This window comes from Ovis canadensis, chromosome 6, assembly GCF_042477335.2.
Source record: "Ovis canadensis isolate MfBH-ARS-UI-01 breed Bighorn chromosome 6, ARS-UI_OviCan_v2, whole genome shotgun sequence".
Classification (NCBI taxonomy): Eukaryota; Metazoa; Chordata; class Mammalia; order Artiodactyla; family Bovidae; genus Ovis; species Ovis canadensis.
In genome coordinates this window covers 108,006,622-108,028,694 of record NC_091250.1, presented here as the reverse complement: position 1 = coordinate 108,028,694, position 22,073 = coordinate 108,006,622, and the positions used below count along the sequence as shown (strand labels likewise).

Below are 22,073 nucleotides of genomic sequence, written 5' to 3'. Positions count from 1 at the left end.
TGACTACTGGAAAAACCATAGCTTTGACTAGACAGACTTTTGTTGGTAAAATAATGTAGGCTCCTAGACTAAATGAATGGGAAGGGGAGAAGCTATTCTAAATTTGCAGGGATAGCAGGAAGATTCAGGAGTGAGATTCCATTTTAAAAGGGGCTCACTTTTCCCCACCCTCTGTCTACTGTTCCGAATCATACATGCTGCCTCCTATGCCCAAAAAGGCCACTTCCCCACAAATCCTTCCCATTCAATGGAACCTCTAATCATGTGCTATGTTCTAGACAGTAAGATGGGCTTCTTGTAACAGACAATTTATAGCAAAACAGAAACAGACTCACAGACTTAGACGATGAACTTATGGTTGCCAGGAGGGAAGAATGGGGAGAAGGGAAAGTTAGGGACTTGGGGATGGACCAGTACACACTGCTGTATTTAAAGTGGATAACCAACAGGGACCTACTATATAGCACAGGGAACTCTGCTTATGTGGCAGCCTGGATGGATGAGGAGTTTGGAGGAGAATGGACACATGTATATGTATGGCTGAGTCTCTCTGCTGTCCACCTGCACTGTCATAACATTGCTAATCAGCTATACTCTGATACAAAATAAAAAGTTTAATAATAATTTGTTAAAAGACATTGGGAGGCAGCAAAAAAAATAAATATAAAAAAGAGGCAATTTATTTAACAAATACACAATTTCTTTTCATGTGTTCATTCTTCAATCACCTACACTATATAGTGAACGTACATATTTCTCATTTAATTCTCACTACAATCCTTTAAGGTGAGAATCAGATAAATTAAATGACTTGTTTTTCAGGCAGCATCAACCCTGCATCATCATCTCACATGTCCTTTCTCCTAGAAAGGATGCATTCTACTTCCCAATGGCTTACATGAGCCTTGTAAAAAAATTACAAAACATTTACAATGAAAAATATCCCCCAAACTTTTCTTTGCCAAACCAACCATGGATACCAAACTTAGGAGTAGGATAATATTTGGCAAAGTTAGCACCTTAATGCAGAAGTTTGGGAGGTTGGATTTGCCAAGAAAAATGAGGGTTGGGGGACATTCTACTGAGGTTATAAATCTAATGGTTACAAGGCTTTTCTGAGGATCTGATTCAGGACAGGAATCAGAGTTCCAACTCAGGGTGAAAACACAAGATTAGATGCATCCCCAGCAGTTAAACTTAACAGTTTGTTCTGAAAGGAAAATATAGCCTCTGATTTTTTTAATTTAAAATGTAGGTTATCTGCAAACAGCAGTGAGTACTTCCCGTACTGAAAGCACCTTGCATCACCCCAGGGGTTTAAATGAAACTGGAAGACCCTTTCCTCTGTCTTTGCTTTCCATTCATTCTAACCGTTAGTGGCTCCAGGACGTGCATCACACCTCTCTGCCAAATAAAGTCCCCATTGATTTTAGAGAGGGTCTTGAGTACTGACTCTTATTTGTGTACCTGTCTGCTTTCCCAATTTACATCCTTTGTAGTGTCCTTCCTTCTTCAGTTTCCCTTCAGCTGGGAGATGTTTGTTTTCCTTTTCGAAGGTCTTTTCTTTGGCTCACTTCACATCGCATCATTTCTTCTCCATTTATCCACCACTAGCTGCAGACCTCTGTGTACTCACAGCAGACACATTCTCTGTCCTAGAACATCCACGTCACGCCTTCACTCCCTCTTCCCAGAGGACTAAACCCTGCCTTCTTTATGGGTCAGCAGATCTCCTAAGGCCACTGACCCACAACTCACTTGAAACTCTGCATTTCTCTTGTCACTGTAGCCTTTTAAGGAGGTGTTTTTACTTTTGATTGTTTCTGGTCACTGGGTAAGACACTCTCAAAACTTATATAAACACCACTACCCTGATCTGCATTCTTGACATATTTATGATAGATGAGGAAGCCTGCCAACCTGAGGTGTTGCCCTTGTCCACCCAAAACTAACTTTAAGAGAAAAGGAGGCAGGTACAGATGGAAATGCCGACAAATGTACATTTTCACTACACAAAGGATTTCTCCAGGAAACAGATTCCCTGATCACATTTCCTGGAAGCCACATAGATCTTTTCTTCAAAAATATAAAGATCACTTAGGAAAAAAACAAAGGCTAGTCAATAATATGGGCTTCCTGGATAGCTCAAATGGTAAAGAATCTGTCTCCAATGTGGGAGGCCTGGATTCGGTCCTTGTGTCGGGAGGATCCTTGGAGAAGGAAATAGCAACCCACTCCAGTATACTTGCCTGGAGAATTCCATGGACAGAGGAGCCTGGTAGGCTACAATCCATGGGATCGCAAAGAGTCAGACACAAGTAAATGAAATATCACAAGTTTCTCTGTCAGAATCAAGTGAAAGGAGATGACATTTCTGGACATGACATGTGTCAAGATATAAAGGTAAGACGTCAGGAAAGCAACAGCTCTACTAAATACAAAGTCGGATTAATCCAGAGTATAAGAGCGTCTACTCACTTCTCTGCAATGTAGGGGCGGAATGTCCATCCACATCTACTAGAGCACATTCATAAATCCCCATCTCCAAATATGTGCTTCCCTGAGAGCTCAGTTGGTAAAGATGTATGAGGAGTAAAGACTACCTTCTTTCGGGGAGTTCAACTTTAAAAACCAACACATAATAGACGAGATAAGACATATTCAAAAGGCATCTTAGAGACAAAATGTTTCCCACAGCAAAAGCACAGAGTGCACGGACTCTTTAGTAACCTTATCGATCCTATTAACATATCTAAAGAAAGAATGTGTCAATCAGAAAGGGGATTTGGAGCAGAGGGCAGAGAAGTCATGAGATGGGAGAGGAGCGCTTTGGCAGGACGCTTCCCTGCGGTCCAGAGGGGAAAGGGCCCTGATTCAGCAGCACGGGCATCTGGCCTGCCTGGCAGACGCATTCCTCGTGGAAAGATGGGCCACCTGGCCAACATCGGGGAGGCCAGCACATTCTGGCGCCTCAGACCCACTCTTCAGCCTGAGATCAGCATGCAACCTCCTGACCTAGTTACGGTCAGACTTCCTATTTCGTTTTCCTGTGGGGATAAATTATACTGATTCTTGGTCACCTTGGTATATTTATTCCACTTAGAGTTGTGTTCTTCAAAATGAGCTAATGTGTTGACATTCTGGTGTATGTCTTTCAATGATGTGAATTAACATTCCTAAATTCCATGAGAGGATGAGGGTGGGGGCTTCTTGACAACCAGGCACCCAGCATGTTCAGTAATAGGACGATACTCCATATCACTGTTGGCCTCTAACCTAATTCAGAATAATAATGAGCAAACAGTGCACATTTTCTATGTACTTAGATTTTGTACATTAAATCTTCACAATTCCCTTGTGAGGCAGGAATTATTATTTCCCATTATTACTTTATAAAAGAGAGCCTGAGGTCACACAATTTGCAAACGACAAAGCCTGATTTCAATCCCAGGACTGTCTGTTGCCTGTTCTGCTAGACAAAATAATTCAGACCTTGTGTCACCATCAACTAGAAGACGTAACTGGAAGCCAGCATGACTACTGTTCATAGCAGGAAACAAGGCAACCCTCTCCAGAGGTTAATCGATAACCAGAGTCCTGTCAAAACATTCTGAGTGTGGATTCCGCCATCAATCCTCAACAGATACATGCTAGGGCTCTCAAACTGACTTTGGGTTCCAATGTCAAAGTGAGTTCAAAGCTTTCAACACTCTCTGGATGCATGGGATAGGCCAATGGTTCTGAATCTTCCTACCCATCTATTTGAGAAATCGGCCACTGTGTTCAGAATGAATGCTTGCTTTACTCAAATACTGACCCACAAATAATGCCTGAAAGTGAAGTCGCTCAGTCGTGTCTGACTCTTTGTGACCCCGTGGACCGTAGCCCTCCAGGCTCCTCCGTCCATGGGATTCTCCAGGCAAGAATACTGGAGTGGGTTGCCATTTCTTTCTCCAGGGGATCTTCCCAACCCAGGGATTGAACCCAGGTCTCCTGCATTGCAGGCAGATGCTTTAACCTCTGAGCCACCAGGGAAGCCCTAAATAATGCCTAGAGTTGGCCAAAAATAATAAAAATAATAGCAGCGGTATCTGTTATTACCATGAGTAACCATGTAGAATAGTTCATTACATTGGTCTAATCACCTTATAACGTAGCTATTTTAATCCCTGTTTAAAAATAAGGAAACTGAATCTTCAACCAGGCTAAGTAATTTCCCAAGATCACATGGGTAGAAGATGACAGCCTTAGAATTTGAACCCAGGTCTGATCTGACTCTGGCGCCTATGCTTTGAGCCACATTGCATCACTGTCCACCAGAGAAGCAAGGTCTAGTTAGAAGGCCCTGAAGAGAAACCAGACCCAGCCCAGCACATTGCAGAGAGTCACTGGAACCTGGGGACACGGTGGGACCATACCCACAACTGTTATTTTTTTGTGGTTGGGAGGAGCTGCTTTTCTCCTCAGCACAGCCTCAGACAGTGAACTTAGAGGAATAAATGAATGCAGGAGTGAACGGAACTCTAGGACAGCAGTCCCCAACCTTCCTGGCACCAGGGACCAATTTCATGGAAGACAATTTTTCCATGGACCAGGGATGGAGAAATGGTTTGGGGATGATTCAAGTGCATAACATTTACTGTGCACTTTATTTCTAATTTGGGCTTCCCTCATAGCTTAGTTGGTAATGAATCCACCTGCAATGCAGGAGACTCTGGTTTGATTCCTGGGTCGGGAAGATCCGCTGGAGAAGAGATAGGCTACCTACTCCAGTATTCTTGGGCTTCTCTTGTGGCTCAGCTGGTAAAGAATCCACCTGCAATACAGGAAACCTGGGTTCAAACCCTGGGTTGGGAAGATCCCCTGGAGAAAGGAAAGACTACCCACTCCAGTATTCTGGCCTAGAGACTTCCATGGACTGTATAGTCCAAGGGGTCGCAAAGCGTTGGACACAACTGAGCGACTTTCACTTTCTTTCTAATCTTATGCCTCCACTGACCGTTCAGAAGCCCAGAGATTGTAGACCTCCGACTTAAGAGACTATGTGAGGCCTGATGAAAAGACCAGCTTACTGTCAACATCTTAAAAATGGCATGGCTTGATTAATGACTCCTGAAGTTCCAGCCAACTTAAACATCCTCAAATATTATAACATTTAGTTGCCTTGTGAGGTAGCCAAAACCTGATTAATGAAGAAATACCTAAATGTGTAAGCCCAGGACTTAGTAGGTCAGGGTAATAAGGCTCATGTGGCCTGGTGAACTGGGACCAGCAGCATCTAGACTCCTCTGTGGCTCATCCACTTACGAGCCTTCAGTGACCTGCTTAACCATCTTGCCTATACAATGAGGATAATGATAGCTATCTCACCAGATTCTGCGCAGACTAAATGAACGTAGTTATATATGTTAATATAAAACATCTCCAGCAATACTTGGTTTGACATAATGATTGCAAAAAATGTTTTAACTTCCTTCCACAGGTAATTCCCTCCACTAAGAGGTGTTCTCCTGGAACTAGGAAGCTTCTAACTTCAAGGCATCATAAACCAATCACAAGGCAAACCTTTTCCAACAAAGGAAACATCACTATCACAACCAGAGAAACAAAACAAACCAAACAAAAGCAGGAATTCACTTGTTTTGACGATATCCCCTACCCCTGGGGGTAGGTCAGGTAAGTGGAATGCTCTCCAAGTCTTCAAGCCTGGGGCTGTCTCTGGTCCCACAGAGAGGCAACACCTCATAGAGCTCTGACCACATCCGGGATCAGGGTCACTTTCCATCAGGCCCAGAAATGTGGAAAGTACAGTGAACCCTGCCAAGCCAACACCTGCTGGGAAAACTAGGGTTTCACAAGACAGACATATCTAAAATGTCTTCACAGGCCACAAGATGGGCAAGAAAAAAGGAAAGTTACCTGGTGATGGGGGTGGGGGTGGGGGGGCTGAGGTACCATAAAATTCACATGGCGAGGATTAAGGAACAGGCTCTTCACTGGAGGGGGAGGCGCAGGAGGAACCTGGCGCCCACCCGTCCTGCCTACCTGCGCACCACCAGCCGCAGAGTCTTGTAGGATCCTTTCACCAAGGAAACGGCCTCCCTCCGGGAGCTGCTCAGTGCCACCTCGTTGATGTTCACCACCTCGTCCCCAGCCCGCAGTCTGGAGCTCACCAGGTCCGCTTTGCCCCCTTCTTTGATCTGCTTGGAGAGAGGAGGATCCACAGGTGAGCAGCCTGTTTCCTGCAGAGCCCGCCCACTGCCTGGGGCCACGCCCATTCCTACTGTTTGCATCCAGAAGGCAGGGATGACTTCCTGTTTCCACACCTTCCAGCACCCAGCACCCAGCCAGCCACAGAGGGCATTCAGAAACAGAGGGTGAAGGGCTGAAAGAACTCGATTTCCATCCAAAAGCCACTCACGACCTCCATCTTCAGCACCCACTCCAAGTCCCTCAAAGCAACTGTTTTATTCCTTTAGAAGTTGCTGCCTTCTTACCTCATTTTTTTTTTGAGGGTGGTGTCTAAAATTAATAAATAATAAAATAATGAAAATAGCCCTCTTCTGCTATCTGGGGGCTTCCCAGGTGGGGCTAGTGGTAAAGAACCTGCCTGCCAATGGAAGAGATGTAAAAGACAAGTTCCATCCCTGGGTGGGAAGATCCCCTGGAGGAGGAATAGCAACCCACTCCAGTATTCTTGCCTGGAGAATCCCATGAACGGAGGAGCCTGGAGGGCTATGGTCCATGGGGTTGCAAAGAGTCGGACACGACTGTAGTGACTTAGCTCACACACAAAAAATTATAACTCACTGGATAAATAAACAGTGGTAGATCCAGACAATGGAATATTACTTAGCACTAAAAAGAAATGAATTCACAAGCCATGAAAAGGCATGGAAGAACTTTCAATGCATGTTAATACGGGAAAGAAGCCAATATCAAAAGGTTACATATGGGATGATTCCAACTCTATGACATTCTGGAAAAGACAAAATTATGGAAACAATAGAAAGAGCAGTAGTTAGATAGATGGGCAGAATAGACAGAGCACATAGGATGTTTAGAACCATGAAACTATTCTGTGTGATACTATAAGGTTGGCTACATGACATTATACCCGAGACTGTACAACACCAAGAGTGAACCCTAACATCAACTATGGACTTTGGGTGACAAGGATGTGTCGTTGTAGGTTCATCACTTGTAACACAAGCACCACTGGGACAAGGAGATTGGCAATGGGCGAGCTTATGCAAGCGATCAAGGAGCGGGAACACGTGGACGCTCTCTCTACTTTCTGCTCAACTTTGCTGTGAATTTTAAAACTGATGGAATTCTCCAGGCCAGAACACTGGAGTGGGTAGCTGTTCCCTTCTCCAAGAGATCTTCCCAACCCAGGGATGAAACCCAGGTCTCCCACATTGCAGGTGGATTCTTTACCAGCTGAGCCACCAGGGAAGCCCAAACAGAAAATTACCTCACTGCAGCAACTGAGTTAACATGAGTAGTGTTAGTCGATCAGTTGTGTTTGACTCTCTTTGAGACCCCATGGACTGTAGCCCGCAGGCTACTCTGTCCACGGAATTCTCCAGGCAAGAATACTGGAGTGGGTTGCCATTCCCTTCTCCAGGGGATCTTCCCAACCCAGGGATCAAACCCAGGTCTCCTGCATTGCAGATAGACTCCTTACTGTCTGAGTCACCAGGGAAGCATTTTTTATAAAATAAATGAAGTCTACTAAAAATCCTAATTCATTCAACAAAGTAATTCAACATTTGCTTTATGCCAGAAGTTGTTCCAGGAGCTAAGGTGTAACAGTGGGCAAAACATACAGAAACTTTCTTCCGGTGCTTAAGGCAGAGGCAGAAAGCAAACACTAAACAGAGTAAACAAGTAAATGATGTTTTGATGAAGCTGTCTTCCCTGGTGGTCCAGGGGTTAAGAATCTGCCTGCCAATGAAGAAGACACAGGTTTGATCCCAGGTCCAGGAAGATTCCACATACCTTACAGCAACAAAGCTTGCGAGCCACCACTGCTGAAGCACACACACCCTAGAGCTGGTACTCCACAACAAAAGAAGACACCTGAGTGAGAAGCGCACACACCCCAACTAGAGAGTAGGGCCTGATTCCTGCACCTGGAGAAAAGCCCGCGCAGCAAAAGACCCCGCACAGCCAAACATTAAAAAATAAAATAAGTGATAGGCAGGTTTAAAAAAAAAATTGACAAAGTGCTTTGGTAACCAACAGAGCAAAAGAATGCTTGATCCTATGGCATGTCAATAATGATGAAACAGAATTAAAAGGGACAAAAATAAAACAAAAACAAGTAAACAAGCCTGACCCATATAGCTTTCTTTTTTCAATAATTGCTCTCCAGAATTGCCCATATGTTCAAAAACCTTCAGTAGGCCTTAATATATATAAAATAAACCAAATTCCTATAAAAATTTTGTAAATTGTGTCCTTGCTAACTTTTGTTTTAGCTCTGTGGGGTCACACAGAGTCGGACATGACTGAAGCAACTTAGTAGCAGCAGCAGCAGCATGCTAAAATTTATACTTCATTTTTAAGATAGTGTTCATTAATTTATTATTAAATCATTATATTCATTAATTTATAATGAAGGATGAAAATAATACAGAAAGTATGTAAAGGGAAAAGTAAGTTATACCCTGGCTCATCCCATTTTACTCTTTAAAGGTAACCACTGTTGGGGCTTCCCTGCTGGTCCAGTGGTTAAAAATCTGCCTTGCAATTTGAGGGACACCAGTTCAATCTCTAGTCCAGGAAGATTCCACATGTCAAGGGGCAGCTAAGCCCTGTGCCGAAACTAATGAAACTGTGCTCTGGAGCCTGCTAGACACAACTACTCAGCCAAGTGCTGCAGCTACGGAAAGAAAGCTGAGCACCCTAGATCCCGTGTTCTGCAACAAGAGAAAGTCACTGCAGTGAGAAGCCCAAGCACGGCAAGAAGAGTAGCTCCTGCTCATCACAACCAGAGAAAGCCCTCTCGAAGCAACAAAGACCCAGCACAGCCAAAAGTACACATAAATATTAATAAATATTTATTATTTTTTAAAAAATAAAGGCAACTACTATTTACAGTTTAGCTTATGAATGTCATATACAGATGGTCCCTGACTTAATGTGGTTCAACGTAAGATTTTTCTACTTTACAGTGGTGTGAAAGTGATACTCATTCAGTAAAAACTGTACTTCCCATTTTGAGCTTTCCCTGGGCTAGCAGCATACTCTCTCATGATGCTGGGCAGTAGCAGCAGCCACAGTCTGCAGTCAGCTAAGCGATCACTAGGATAAAGACTGATACACTTAAAACCATTCTGTGTCCTTACTACCATCCTGCTTTCAGTTTCAGTTCAGTTCAGTCGCTCAGTCGTGTCCGACTCTTTGCGACCCCATGAATCACAGCACACCAGGCCTCCCTGTCCACCACCAACTCCTGGAGTTTACCCAAACTCATGTCCATCGAGTTGGTGATGCCATCCAGCCATCTCATCCTCTGTCGTCCCCTTCTCCTGCCCCAATCCCTCCCAGCATCAGAGTCTTTTCCAATGAGTCAACTCTTTGCACGAGGTGGCCTAAGTATTGGAGTTTCAGCTTCAGCATCAGTCCCTCCAATGAACACCCAGGACTGATCTCCTTTAGGATGGACTGGTTGGATCTCCTTGCAGTCCAAGTAGTAAATTACATGAAATATTCAACACTGTTATTAAACACTCTTCATTTTAGATGATTTGCCCAACTGTAGGCTAATGTTATGACACCCCACTCCAGTACTCTTGCCTGGAAAATCCCATGGACAGAGGAGCCTGGTGGGCTGCAGTCTATGGGGTTGCTAAGAGTCAGACACGACTGAGCAATTTCACTTTCACTTTTCACTTTCATGCATTGGAGAAGGAAATGGCAACCCACTCCAGTGTTCTTGCCTGGAGAATCCCAGGGATGGGGGAGCCTGGTGGGCTGCCATCTATGGGGTCGCACAGAGTCAGACACGACTGAAGTGACTTAGCAGCAGCAGGCTAATGTTAAGTGTTCTGAACTTGTTTAAGGTGGGCTAAGCTAAGTTCACAATAAACTGTGGAAAATTCTGAAAGAGATAGGAATACCAGACCACCTGACCTGCCTCTTGAGAAATCTGTATGCAGGTTAGGAAGCAACAGTTAGAACTGGACATGGAACAACTGACTGGTTCCAAAGAGGAAAAGGAGTACATCAAGGCTGTATATTGTCACCCTGCTTATTTAACTTATATGCAGAGTACATCATGAGAAACGCTGGACTGGAAGAAGCACAAGTTGGAATCAAGATTGCCGGGAGAAATATCAATCACCTCAGATATACAGATGACACCACCCTTATGGTGAAAGTGAAGAGGAACTAAAAACCCTCCTGATGAAAGTGAAAGAGGAGAGTGAAAAGTTAACTTAAAGCTCAACATTCAGAAAATGAAGATCATGGCATCTGGTCCCATCACTTCATGGGAAATAGATGGGGAAACAGTAGAAACGGTGTCAGACTTTATGTTTTTGGGCTCCAAAATCACTGCAGATGGTGACTGCAGCCATGAAATTAAAAGACGCTTACTCCTTGGAAGAAAAGTTATGACCAACCTAGATAGCATATTCAAAAGCAGAGATACTACTTTGCCGACTAAGGTCCGTCTAGTCAAGGCTATGGTTTTTCCAGTGGTCATGTATGGATATGAGAGTTGGACTGTGAAGAAGGCTGAGCACCGAAGAATTGATGCTTTTGAACTGTGGTGTTGGAGAAGACTCTTGAGAGTTCCTTGGACTGCAAGGAGTTCCGACCAGTCCATTCTGAAGGAGATCAGCCCTGGGTGTTCTTTGGAAGGAATGATGCTGAAGCTGAAACTCCAGTACTTTGGCCACCTCATGTGAAGAGTTGACTCATTGGAAAAGACCCTGATGCTGGGATTGGGGGCAGGAGGAGAAGGGGACGACAGAGGATGAGATGGCTGGGTGGCATCACCGATTCAATGGACATGAGGTTTGGTGAACTCCGGGAGTTGGTGATGGACAAGGAGGCCTGGCGTGCTGCGATGCATGCATGGGGTCACAAAGAGTCGGACAAAACTGAGTGACTGAACTGAACTGAACTGAAGCTAAGTTCAGTAGGTTAGATGTATCAAATGTATTTTTGACTTAGTGATATTGTCAACTTACAATGAGGATATTGGGATGTAACCTCATGTAAGTCAATGAAGACCTGTATATATATATATATATATATATATATATATATATATATATATATATGTATGTATGTGTGTGTATTTTTTCTTTTCACAAAAATGACATCATGCTATACCCACCCCCTCAACCATCTTTTGGCTTTTAACAGAGAGCTATTAAACTGAGGTGGTTAAGAGTTTGAGGCATCAAACAGGTAACTTAGGTAAGAGGAAGTCACTTATTCTTTTGAGTCTTCAGACTCCCATGTTAAACAGGAGATAGCAATAGCAGTGAGGATGAATGAGCTAAGGGAGGGATGAATGAGATAAGCCGCCTGAATTGGTGAACACAGTTCCAGCTCCCAGATTATGGTAAGATTTTATAAGCAGTAGCTATTGTTTTCAGAAGTCTTATATATCCTGAAGATACTTCCTTTTATACCACATTCTGCTATAACATTTTGGTACAATTCATTTAGCCACCCTTTCTTGTTGGTCATTTCCCCCTGCCTTTCTACCCTTTTCATCCCACTAAACTTCCCTGCCAACCTCTTGTAGATTCGCTTTCCCCTCAAACATACTAGGCACACTCTAACCTCAAGCCCTACCCCAGTGGCTCAGTCACCCTCTACCTGGATCACTCCCCACTACTCACAGCACCGAGGTCACCTATAAAAACTGCAATATTCCCTCACGGTTAAGAGCTGGGGCTCTGGAGCCAGATAGTCTGGCTCTGAGGCTTCCCAGCTGTGTGACTTTGAGCAGCTTATTTAACCTTACGGTGCCTCAGTTTCCTCTTCTGTAAGATGATAGGGTTTACCACAGAGTCTGTCATGAGGATCAAGTGAGTTCATCAAGAAAAGGGCTTGGCACACAGCGCGTGTGTCAGTCTCTCAGTCGTGTCTGACTCTGCGTCTCCATGGTCTGTAGCCCATCAGACTCTTCTGTCCATGGAATTCTCCAGGCAAGAATACTGGAGTGGGTTGCCATGCCCTCCTCCACGAGATCTCCCCAACCCAGGGGTTCAATAGTATGTATTCAATAAAGTTGAAGTCTATCGACTATCCATCCTTTGAGGCCAAGTTCAAATCCCATCTCCTCTAAGCCTTTTCTGATCTCTCATAAATATCCCCTGACTCTCTTGCACCTGCAATCTGTCCTTTAAGAAGTGTCCCTCACCCCACCCCCCGCGTTGTGGGAGAACCAAATGAATAAAATACTACATAAACTGCGAAATGACATTACAGCAATAATAAACTAAATAGATAATTTACCAAACAGATAGTTTAGTATTGTGTTACTACTTGAACACAATGCTTGTGGTTATCACACTCTTGGCACAGCTATTTAAGTCTGTGCCTATTCCCTGCCCACAGTCCCACCTTATCCCCAGCTTGGGCTGTGAACTCTGAAGAGAGGAACTGACTCCATCTTTAGTTAGCCCAGAATGCCTCCCCAGAGGTTTGCACACAGGACCTCCTTGTACTGGTTCATTCATTCAGCCGAGATTCACAAGCATCTACTGTGCGCCAGGTATGGAGCTAAAAGCTGAGGGGGCAGTGATGAACACCACAACACAACAGTCCTATTTAAGTCCCAGTTTGTAGAATTAAATCCTCTCTCTGCTGTTCTACTATTTGCCAATATTTTCAGGAAGATGAGAACGAAATGAGGCCTAGGAAATAACCAATTTCTTATATTAAAAAGGAAGTGAAGAAAAGCTCATTTGTACAGTTTATATCATGTTTTTCTCATGACTGATTTAATGTGAAAGTAAGTGTTACCAGAAAGACGGGCCTAAAGACTCTCATTGTTGTTCACTGTTCTGATAAACTATTTCTATACCCCGGATGGTAACAGAATCCACGTGCAATACAGGAGACAGGAGACATAAGAGACGCGAGTTCAATGCCTGTCTTGAGAAGATCCCCTAGAGAAGGAAATAGCAACCCACTCCAGTCTCCTTGCTGGGAAATCTCATGCACAGAAGAGCCTGGCAGGCCACAGTCTGTGTGGCTGCAAAGAGTTGGACATGACTGAGGGACTAACGCTTTCACTTTCACTTTTTTTACCAAGCATTGGTTGGGTACTTGTTTTGATTCTCAAATCTCTCCATATTCTCTGATTGATTCACGGTCTCTTCAGATTTTTCACTGGAGATGACTTTTGGACCTTTCCTCTAACACTAATCTTTTGCATAAGCCTTCACCCTATATTTTCAGGTTTTTTTCCACTTCCTCATTTTTTCCTCCAAATACCCCTCCTCCATCATGAAACTGCCTTATCAACCCAGATAGAATCGCTCTCTTTCTCCTCCACACCATTTCTGCCTGCCTGGAGGCAAGCCACAGCACTGCCTCTGTCATAGGTATTTCTGGCCATGCTCTGTCCCTTCTTCTGGGTTTTAAACTCTGGAAGTCAGAAACTTCTGTTCACAGCTACTTTTTGAGCACGTACCAAGAGTCAGGCACTGTTCTGCTGCTGCTGCTGCTAATTCGCTTCAGTCGTGTCCGATTCTGTGCGACCCCAGAGATGGCAGCGCACCAGGCTCCTCTGTCCCTGGGATTCTCCAGGCAAGAACACTGGAGTGGGTTGCCATGTCCTTCTCCAATGCATGAAAGTGAAGAGTAAAAGTGAAGTCGCTCAGTCGTGTCCAGACTCTTAGCGACCCCATGGACTGCAGCCTATCAGGCTCCTCCACCCATGGGGTTTTCCAGGCAAGAGTACTGGAGTGGGTCGCCATTGCCTTCTCCAGGCACTGTTCTAGGCCTGGGGAAAAGTTAAGGAAAGAAGTGTACTTTATGTTCTCCTTTCCTGGAGTTTACACTTTAGCATATTCTTTCCTTTTGTTAATTGAAGTATAATTGCTTTGCAATATTATGTTAGTTTCTGCTGTACAAGGCAGTGAATCAGCTATATGTCTACATATATCCACTCCCTCCCTCCCACCTCACCCCCATCCCACCCCTCTAGGTCATCACAGAGCCCCGAGCTGAGCTCCTCTTCCCACCCTCCTCTTCCCCCCCACCCCATGTGCACTTGTCTGTTCGCCACGTCTGTGTCTTATTTCTGCCCTGCGAATAGGTTCATTTGTCCCACTTTTCTATATTCCACGTTATATGCATTCATATATGATATTCGTTTTTCTCTGACTTGCTTCACTCTATACGACAGGCTCTAGGTCCATCCAGTTTTTAATATAGTTCATATCTTTGCATTAAAAGCCTGATGCCTTCACGGAGGCAGTTCAGAGAACATGGTAATAATGGTGGTTTAGTGACTAAGTCGTGTCTAGCGACCCCGTGGACTGTAGCCCGCCAGGCTCCTCCGTCCATGGGATTTCCCAGGCAAGAATATTGGAGTGGGCGGCCATTCCCTTCTCCAGAGGATCTTCCCAACCCAAGCATCAAACCCAGGCCTCCTGCATTGCAGGCAGATTCTTTCCTGCTGAGCCACCAGAAAAGCCCCTTCAGAGAATATATAGTGACCCAAACAAGGCTGAGTTCTTTCTGTTCTTTGGGTGCTTCAATTCATCTATGTACATAACTCTCCCTGGAAGGTCAGGCAGTTTGCAGTGAGTCAGTGGAGTTCAGCAAGTTCTGCTTGATTCCAAGATTCACCCAGGGGTTCTATTCCAAAAAAAAAATCGAGTCCCACTTGGTCCAAGTGAGGCTGGAATTGAGCCAGCTGGGCACGAAATGCAGACCCCCCTCATCTAATGCCTTTTGACTAACCACATTAAGGACTGCCATATCATCAGTCTGTGGATTACCTGGGACCCCTATGTTCCCCTCTTCCTCATCTGCTGCTGGTTCTTCTGCCACCTTCCTATTCGGTAGCATCAGTGTTAGTGGATATTCTACCTGTTGGTCACTCAGGTAGTAAGCCTGATTGCCAAGAAAGTGGAAACTCTTGGCTAAGACAAGACTGAATTACCTTAATCAATATGATTGACTCCATTTATTATCGCAAATGAGAAATGGAGATACTGAGATACATTTTCTGATGCACTAACAACTAATTGATTTCTAATCTACTGAGCCTGACTAAATGCATAAATCTTACATTTATATCAATTATTCACAGTATTTTTTCAGGTATGTAAAAAACAAGACCTTATTTTTATAGAGTTCAATTTCTAAGTCAGATACTAACTTCTGGGGGAAAGTCAGTCATTTCTATCATTTTTTTGTGCATTTTGGTTAAAAAAAATCCTATTCAAAACTTCTCTCCTCCCTGTATTTTTTTCAGGATGTGGCAACTGGTTCAAGGGAGGATCGTGGTCACCTGATGTTGGTGGACAGCCTGGCCTATTTTTTAAATTATTATTAAAGTACAGTGGTTAATAACATAGTATTAAATTATGTTGTCCAAGCCCTGCTGTACAGCAAAATGAGTCAGTTATACACAAATATACATTCTTTCTTTATAGTCTTATCAATTATGGTTTGTTGTAGGATATTGAATATAGTTCCCTGTGCTATACAGTAGGACCTTGTTGTCATACTGTTTATCTAAAATCATTATTATGACTTTTTAAAAAAAAACTTATATTTACAAAAGGTTTAACAATAATTCACTTGAACTATTCATCAAAGAGGATTATACTTCTAACCTCATGCCCTGCTGATACTGTCAGCAAGACTCAGTGAAAAATGAAGCTTATTATTTTAAACCCTTGGACCAATACTGGAGCAGCTAAAGAGGTCACTGGCGCTGTTTGTTCAATTTCACCTGCAGAGACTTTACTTATTCCAAGAATGTGATGGTCAACAAGTTAAATGACTTCAGATAATGTACCTTGTACAACTGGGTTGGAAATCCCTAAGCTAACAAGGGGAGAAGGCGATTATACATGCGGAAATTTAGTAGGCTTCTTCCCTTCTCAAATTCTAAATGCATCCACACCTTTAGGATTAAAGTAACTTTCCTCCTGTGACAGTGTAAGGAGTTGGTTTTTCAAACATTTATAGTCTTTTACATTTCAATACATTTAGCTCCTGACGTAGTGCCAATCAGGGCTTCTCAGGTGGCGCTAGAGGTAAAGAATCTGCCTGCCAATGCAAGAGACAAAAGAGACTTGTGTTCGATCCCTGGGTCAAGAAGACCTCCTGGAGGAGAGCATGGCAACCCGTTCCAGTATTCTTGCCTAGAGAATCCCATGGACAGAGGAGCCTGGTGGGCTACAGTCCATTGGGTTGCAGAGTCGGACATGACTGAAGCGACTTGCAGGCATATAGCACCAATCATAGTAAGTGATTAATAAGCCTTTGTTGAGCACACCTGGAGAAGCTGATTTTAAATAAATATAATACCAGGTGATACATTCACACATTCAAAACATGATACAGGCAAAATATAGGTAAAGGGGAGAGTCGTGTGTCCGTGTCAGCAACTGGACGTGTGTTGCAGAGGAGCAAGAAGTCAGACCCGGGGACTTCCCCGGTGGTCCAATGGTAAAGAATTAACCTTCCAGGGGCTTCTCTGGTGACTTAGTGGTAAAGAATCCGCCTGCCAGTGCCGGAGATTACAGGTTTGATCTCTGATTCGAGAAGGGATCTTCTTCACACGCATCTAGTCCCAGGTGCCACAACTATCGAGCTTGTGCTCTAGAGCCAGGGAACCGCGCAACTCCTGAAGCCCTCACACCCTAGAGCCTGTGCTCTCCAACAAGAGAAGCCACCGCAATGAGAAGCCGGCGCACCGCAACTAGAGAGTAGCCCCTGCTTGTTGCAACTAGAAAAAAGCCTGCTCAGCAACGAAGGCTCAGCACAGCCGAAAAAAATATAGAGAGAAAATAGACAAATAATAATGAAAAGAATTAGCCTGCTAACGTAGGAGACACAGGTTTGATCCTTGGTCAGGGAGCTCAAATCCCACACACCCTGAAGCAACTAAGCCCACGTGCCTTAGAACCCGTGCTCCACAACGAGAGAGGCCACTGCAGCAGGAAAGAAGCCCGGGCACTGAAACGAGAGAATAGCCCCTGCTCGCCACAACCAGAGAGAAGCCCACGTAGCAACGGAGACCCAGCACAGCCAAAAATTAATTAATTAAAAAAGAAAAGTCAGGCCCTTCCTTTCCCCTCCCCAAGACTCTAACCCCTGCAGCCCAGTCTAAATGCACAGGCATGAAGCTGCCCTCTGGGGATGGGTCCTGTGTTCTTCTTCTCCTGGCTTTGTGCCCTCCAAACACAAATCCCGCGACTCTATGCCCTGCCCCCCAGCCCTGTTCTCCATCTTATTCATCACAACAGCATCAGCCACAGCTTCACTAGGATCAGAAGCACACCGTGGGCAGCAACCTGGTGATCCTCTTACAACTTCAATTAGATCAGGTCACCCTCCTCTGCAAGACCCTCGCCTCCAGAAACCAGAAACCAGAGCTCTCCCTGTGAACCACAGCCCCTGCTGGATTTGGCCTCCTTACCTCTCCGCCTCCTGTGGTTCTCCTTCCTGCTTACTCAACTCCAGCCCGAAGCCCCCTGAGGCAGGTGCAGTTTGTCAGGCAAGCTCCTGGCTCAGGCAGGCTCTTGTACCTGTTGTTCCCTCAGCCTGGAATGCTTTTCCCTCGAGTCATCCCTCGCCCATCCTCTCACCTTCTCCAGGTCTTTACACTAATTCAGCTTCTGGAGGAATTTCAGCCTTTCCTCTTCCTTCCCATCTTTCGTTTTTTTCTTCAGCACTTCGGTCATGATCCAACTCACTCTACTTTTAACTTCTGTATCTTGTTGACTGTCTGTACCCCATGTCAGCTGCATGGGGGCAGGGACTTGGGTCTGTTTTGTTCACTGCCATGTCCCCAGTGCTCAGGACTGCATGGGGCACATAGGGCTGCTCAGTATTTACTGTATAAGGGAATATCAGCATTGCTATCAGCTGTTGCATGCCTTCTGTGTTTTGGTAACTTTATTGCATCATCCAAAAAGTCACAAAGATTCTGTAAGATACTATGATCTCCTTTTGTTATAAATGCAAACAGTAAAGACTCAGAAGGGTCAGATGACCTGCTCAGGGTTGCAGACTCAGTTACACAGCAGAGCTGGAGCTGAAATTCAGAGCCCACACTCGCCAGCCTGCTGCCAGGAGAATTCCCCAGGTCTCTATCCCCAAGCTAACACTTCTTCATTTGTCTGCCTGATCCTTCTTGCGCCCAAGAAAATAGTCACCCCACACTCCTGTGTCCTGACCATTCTTTCAGGGATCCCAAGAACTCTGGAGCTATAATATGAGCTCACAGGTTCACAGCTTCCACAGGAGAAAGAGTTGGCATTGTAGTGCCCCAGCGCAGGGAGATGGCCTGGCCAAGTGCAGCTGAACATGTAATGGTTTCCATTTATAATTCTATCCGGGGTTTTAATTAAAATCAAACTCTTCTAGTAGACATCTGCCACAGTTGAATTTCACCTGCATTCTAATGTCTGAATTCTTAAGTGATTTCTTTTCCTCTCCTGACTACTTTCATTCCTGGATGGTGCCAAGGAAGGAGTATGAGGAGAACAGGGGACTTCAATAACTCACAGTCAATCCAGTGAAATATACAATTTGTTTGCTGTTTTGTGAGAAGACATAAACTTTTCATAAGTGGAAAAATTGTATCAAAGGAATAACAAACTACAGAAAGATTAACAAATAAGTAAAGAAATATGGTGAGGATCTTTCAGACAAAGCTGTTGGAGTACTGTTTTTTTATTCACTTAGAATTATCGTTATAACTTGGTGGGCATTCTTGGTTTTAGACTGTACATAAAGTAGGAACGATCAGATAAAGTGAAATTTTAAAAGTTCCTCCCAGGAACTGTATGGGGCTCTGAGGTCCTATGAAATGAGCAAGCACTTCTTGAACCTCAGAACTAACCTCAGGACTTAAAACAGAGAAACATCCCCTTGAGTTGCCCTGGGTGACATGAGAGTACACGTATGATGCTTCCCTTTCTCATCACCTGCTTCTCATCTAACCCCAAATCATTAGGTTTATACTGTTGAAAGCTCCCTTTTCCAGTTATAAAATGCTGTGTATGGTAGTAGAAGAAAGAACACTAGGTTAAGAGTCAGGAATGTGCTCACTCAGTTGTGTCAGACTCTTTTGTAACCCTATGGACTGTAGCCCGCAAGGCTCCTCTGTCCGTGGGATTTCCCAGGGAAGAATACTGGAGTTGGGTACCCATTCCCTACTCCAGAGAATCTTCCCAACCTAGGGATTGAACCTGAATCTCTTGGGTCTCCTGCATTGGCAGGTGGATTCTTTACCACTGCACCACCCGGGAAGCCCAAGAGTCAGGAATCCTGTGCCCTAATCCAGACTCTGGCCTTTAATCTGTGGGGCCCTGGATGAGTCTCTTATCCATAACATGACCTGTTGGTCATCTATTTCCACTTAAGATGACCAACAAGGAAAATTCCAGTTTTATTTTAAATTGGAATACATATACAACGGCTTCCCAGATAGATTTGTGGTAAAGAGTCTGCCTGCCAATGCAGGAGCTTCAGGTTTGACCCCTGGGTTGGAAAGATTCCATAGAGAAGGAAAGGGCAACCTGCTCTAGTATTCTTGCCTGGGAAATCCCATGGAGGGAAAAGACTAGCAGGCTACAGTCCATGAGATCCCGAAGAGTCGGGCACAACTGAGCACACACAGATAGAACAGCTACTACTTAAAATTATATAATCACTTTCTTCTGTTCTATTTTTTTTTAAATTTATTCAGCTGCTCCGGGTCTTAAGTGGCAGGATGTGGGATCTCTGACCTTTAGTTGCAGCATATGGGATATAGTTCCTGACTAGGGATCAAACCCAGGCCCCTTGCATTGGGAGTGCAGAATCTTGGCCTCTGGATGGCCAGGGAAGTCCCCATGTTTTGTTATTTCCTAAATACAAGGTATATCTTTTATTTTCCAAGGTTCATCACTTGGATGGAAGGAAGGTAGAAGCAGGGTGTGTAAGAACTGGGGGCTCGAGAGGTAGACCACATGGGTAGGAATCTTACCTCCTGATAATGGGCACTAAGCAAAATATGCATCATCTCTTTAGGCTCAAAATGGAAACAAGAAGACAAACCACACAGAGTTAGTGTAAGGATCACATGAACTGACACAATGAGGTGTCCTTACACATAGCAATGGCAACATTAAAGTGTTTCCCGAATTATAGGGTTTTGAGCTTTTATTTAACAAGTTTAATACTTTTCTGATTATTTCCACCACAAGAATATAATTACAACTGCAGAGACCAAGGGGAAGACATTTGCTGGGAGGAGGAGAGAAGTTATTTACTTATAGTCAAAGAACAGGAGTCAACTTGATTTATAAGTGAAATAGGAGACAGTCTTTCCTTTGGAGGGAAGCTTTTATTTCAGAGAAGGGTCTCAGGGCAGGAAGTTACCCAGTGACACCTTATGAACCATACAAATGAGATGTAGCCCCTGAAAACCTAGATGTGCCCACAACTCTTGATTTACTGCTCACAGGGCAGAAAGAACAGATTTCCAAGTTAGGGTATAAGTCAAGCCTCACTGAAGCCACCTAAATCTCTCAAGGATCATTAACTTGCAGTTGTGGAGGTCAGAAGTCTAAAATGGGTCTCACTGCGCTAAGACCAAGGTGTTGTCATAGCTGTGTTCTTTTAAGGGGTGGAGGCCTCTAGGGAAGAATCCATATTCTTGCCTTTTCTAGCTTCTAAAGGCTGCCTAGTGGCTCTTGGCCTCTCCTCCATTTTCCAAAGCCAGCGTTAGCCAGTTGAGTCTTTCCCATGCTGTCTCGCTCTGACAGTGACTCTCCTGCTTCTCTCTTTCATTGATGAGGACTCTTGTGATTACACTGGGCCCACCCAGATAACCTGGGGCTTTCCAGGTGGCTCAGCAATAAAGAATCCGCCTGCTATGCAGGAGACCTGAGAGGAAATGGCAACCCACTCCAGTATTCTTGCCTGGAGAATCCCATGGACAGAGAAGCCTGGTTGGCTGCAGTCCATACGGTTGCAAAGAATCAGACACGACTGAAGCGACTTAGCAAGCACGCACACACCCAGATAACCTAGGAGAATCTCCCCAGTCTCAAGTTCAGCTGAATAGTAACCTTAATTCTGTTTGCAATCTTTTTTATTCGTCTGTGCTGGGTCTTCGTTTCTGTACTCGGACTTTCTCTAGTTACCGTGAGCAGGGGGCTACTCTCCAGCTGTGTACAGGCTTCTCACTGCGGCGGCTCCAGGCGCACAGGTTTAAGAGCTGCGGTTCCTGGGCCCTCGCGCACAGGCTCAGTAGTTGTGGCTCACAGGCTTAGCTGCTCTGTGGCACGTGGGATCCTCCTGTACCAGGGATCAAACCTGTGTCTCCTGCATTCTTAATCGCCGGATCACCAGGAAAGTCCCACCACCCACCTGTGATCTTAATCCCCCTTTGCCATGTATTATATCCCCTGGTTTAAGATGTAGACAACTTTGGGAAAGGGGCATTATTCTGCCTATCAGAACCACTAACTAGCTGTGTGATGGTAGGCGAAATTATTCCTTTCCTCTAAATATCAGTTTACTTTCTGGAAAAATAGGGAAGGTAATGATGATGGCACTAGGAACTACTGAGAGACTAAGAGTAAATTATGATAATGAATGAAAAGGGATCCATAAATGTTGGCCTTTATCATCATCATCGTCGTTTACGGGGGAAGTAGGTTAAGAGGTTATGCACATCAGTCCTCCCCTCCTTATTGCGTGCAGTAGAATGAGCCACACCTGAGGCCTGGCCTCCTGCCTCTCTCCCATCCTTCCTTCGCCCTCTCCTGGTTCAGGGCAGTGAAGCAAGAGCAAGCACCACGAACATAATCGACAAAAGGACTACTACCCTCCAAGTAGAGTCCTTTGAACTT

At 44.5% G+C, this 22,073-nt stretch overlaps 1 protein-coding gene across 1 annotated transcript in view; it reads right to left on the bottom strand.

Annotated features, from left to right (window-relative positions):
* The window catches only part of SHROOM3 (shroom family member 3), a 330,073-nt gene that overhangs the window by 203,653 nt on the left and 104,347 nt on the right, over window positions 1-22,073 (bottom strand). Inside the window, exon 2 of the mRNA XM_069594398.1 lies at window positions 6,046-6,200. Within this exon, the coding sequence (XP_069450499.1) occupies window positions 6,046-6,200 (155 nt within the window). The remainder of the gene's footprint in view (window positions 1-6,045; window positions 6,201-22,073) is intronic.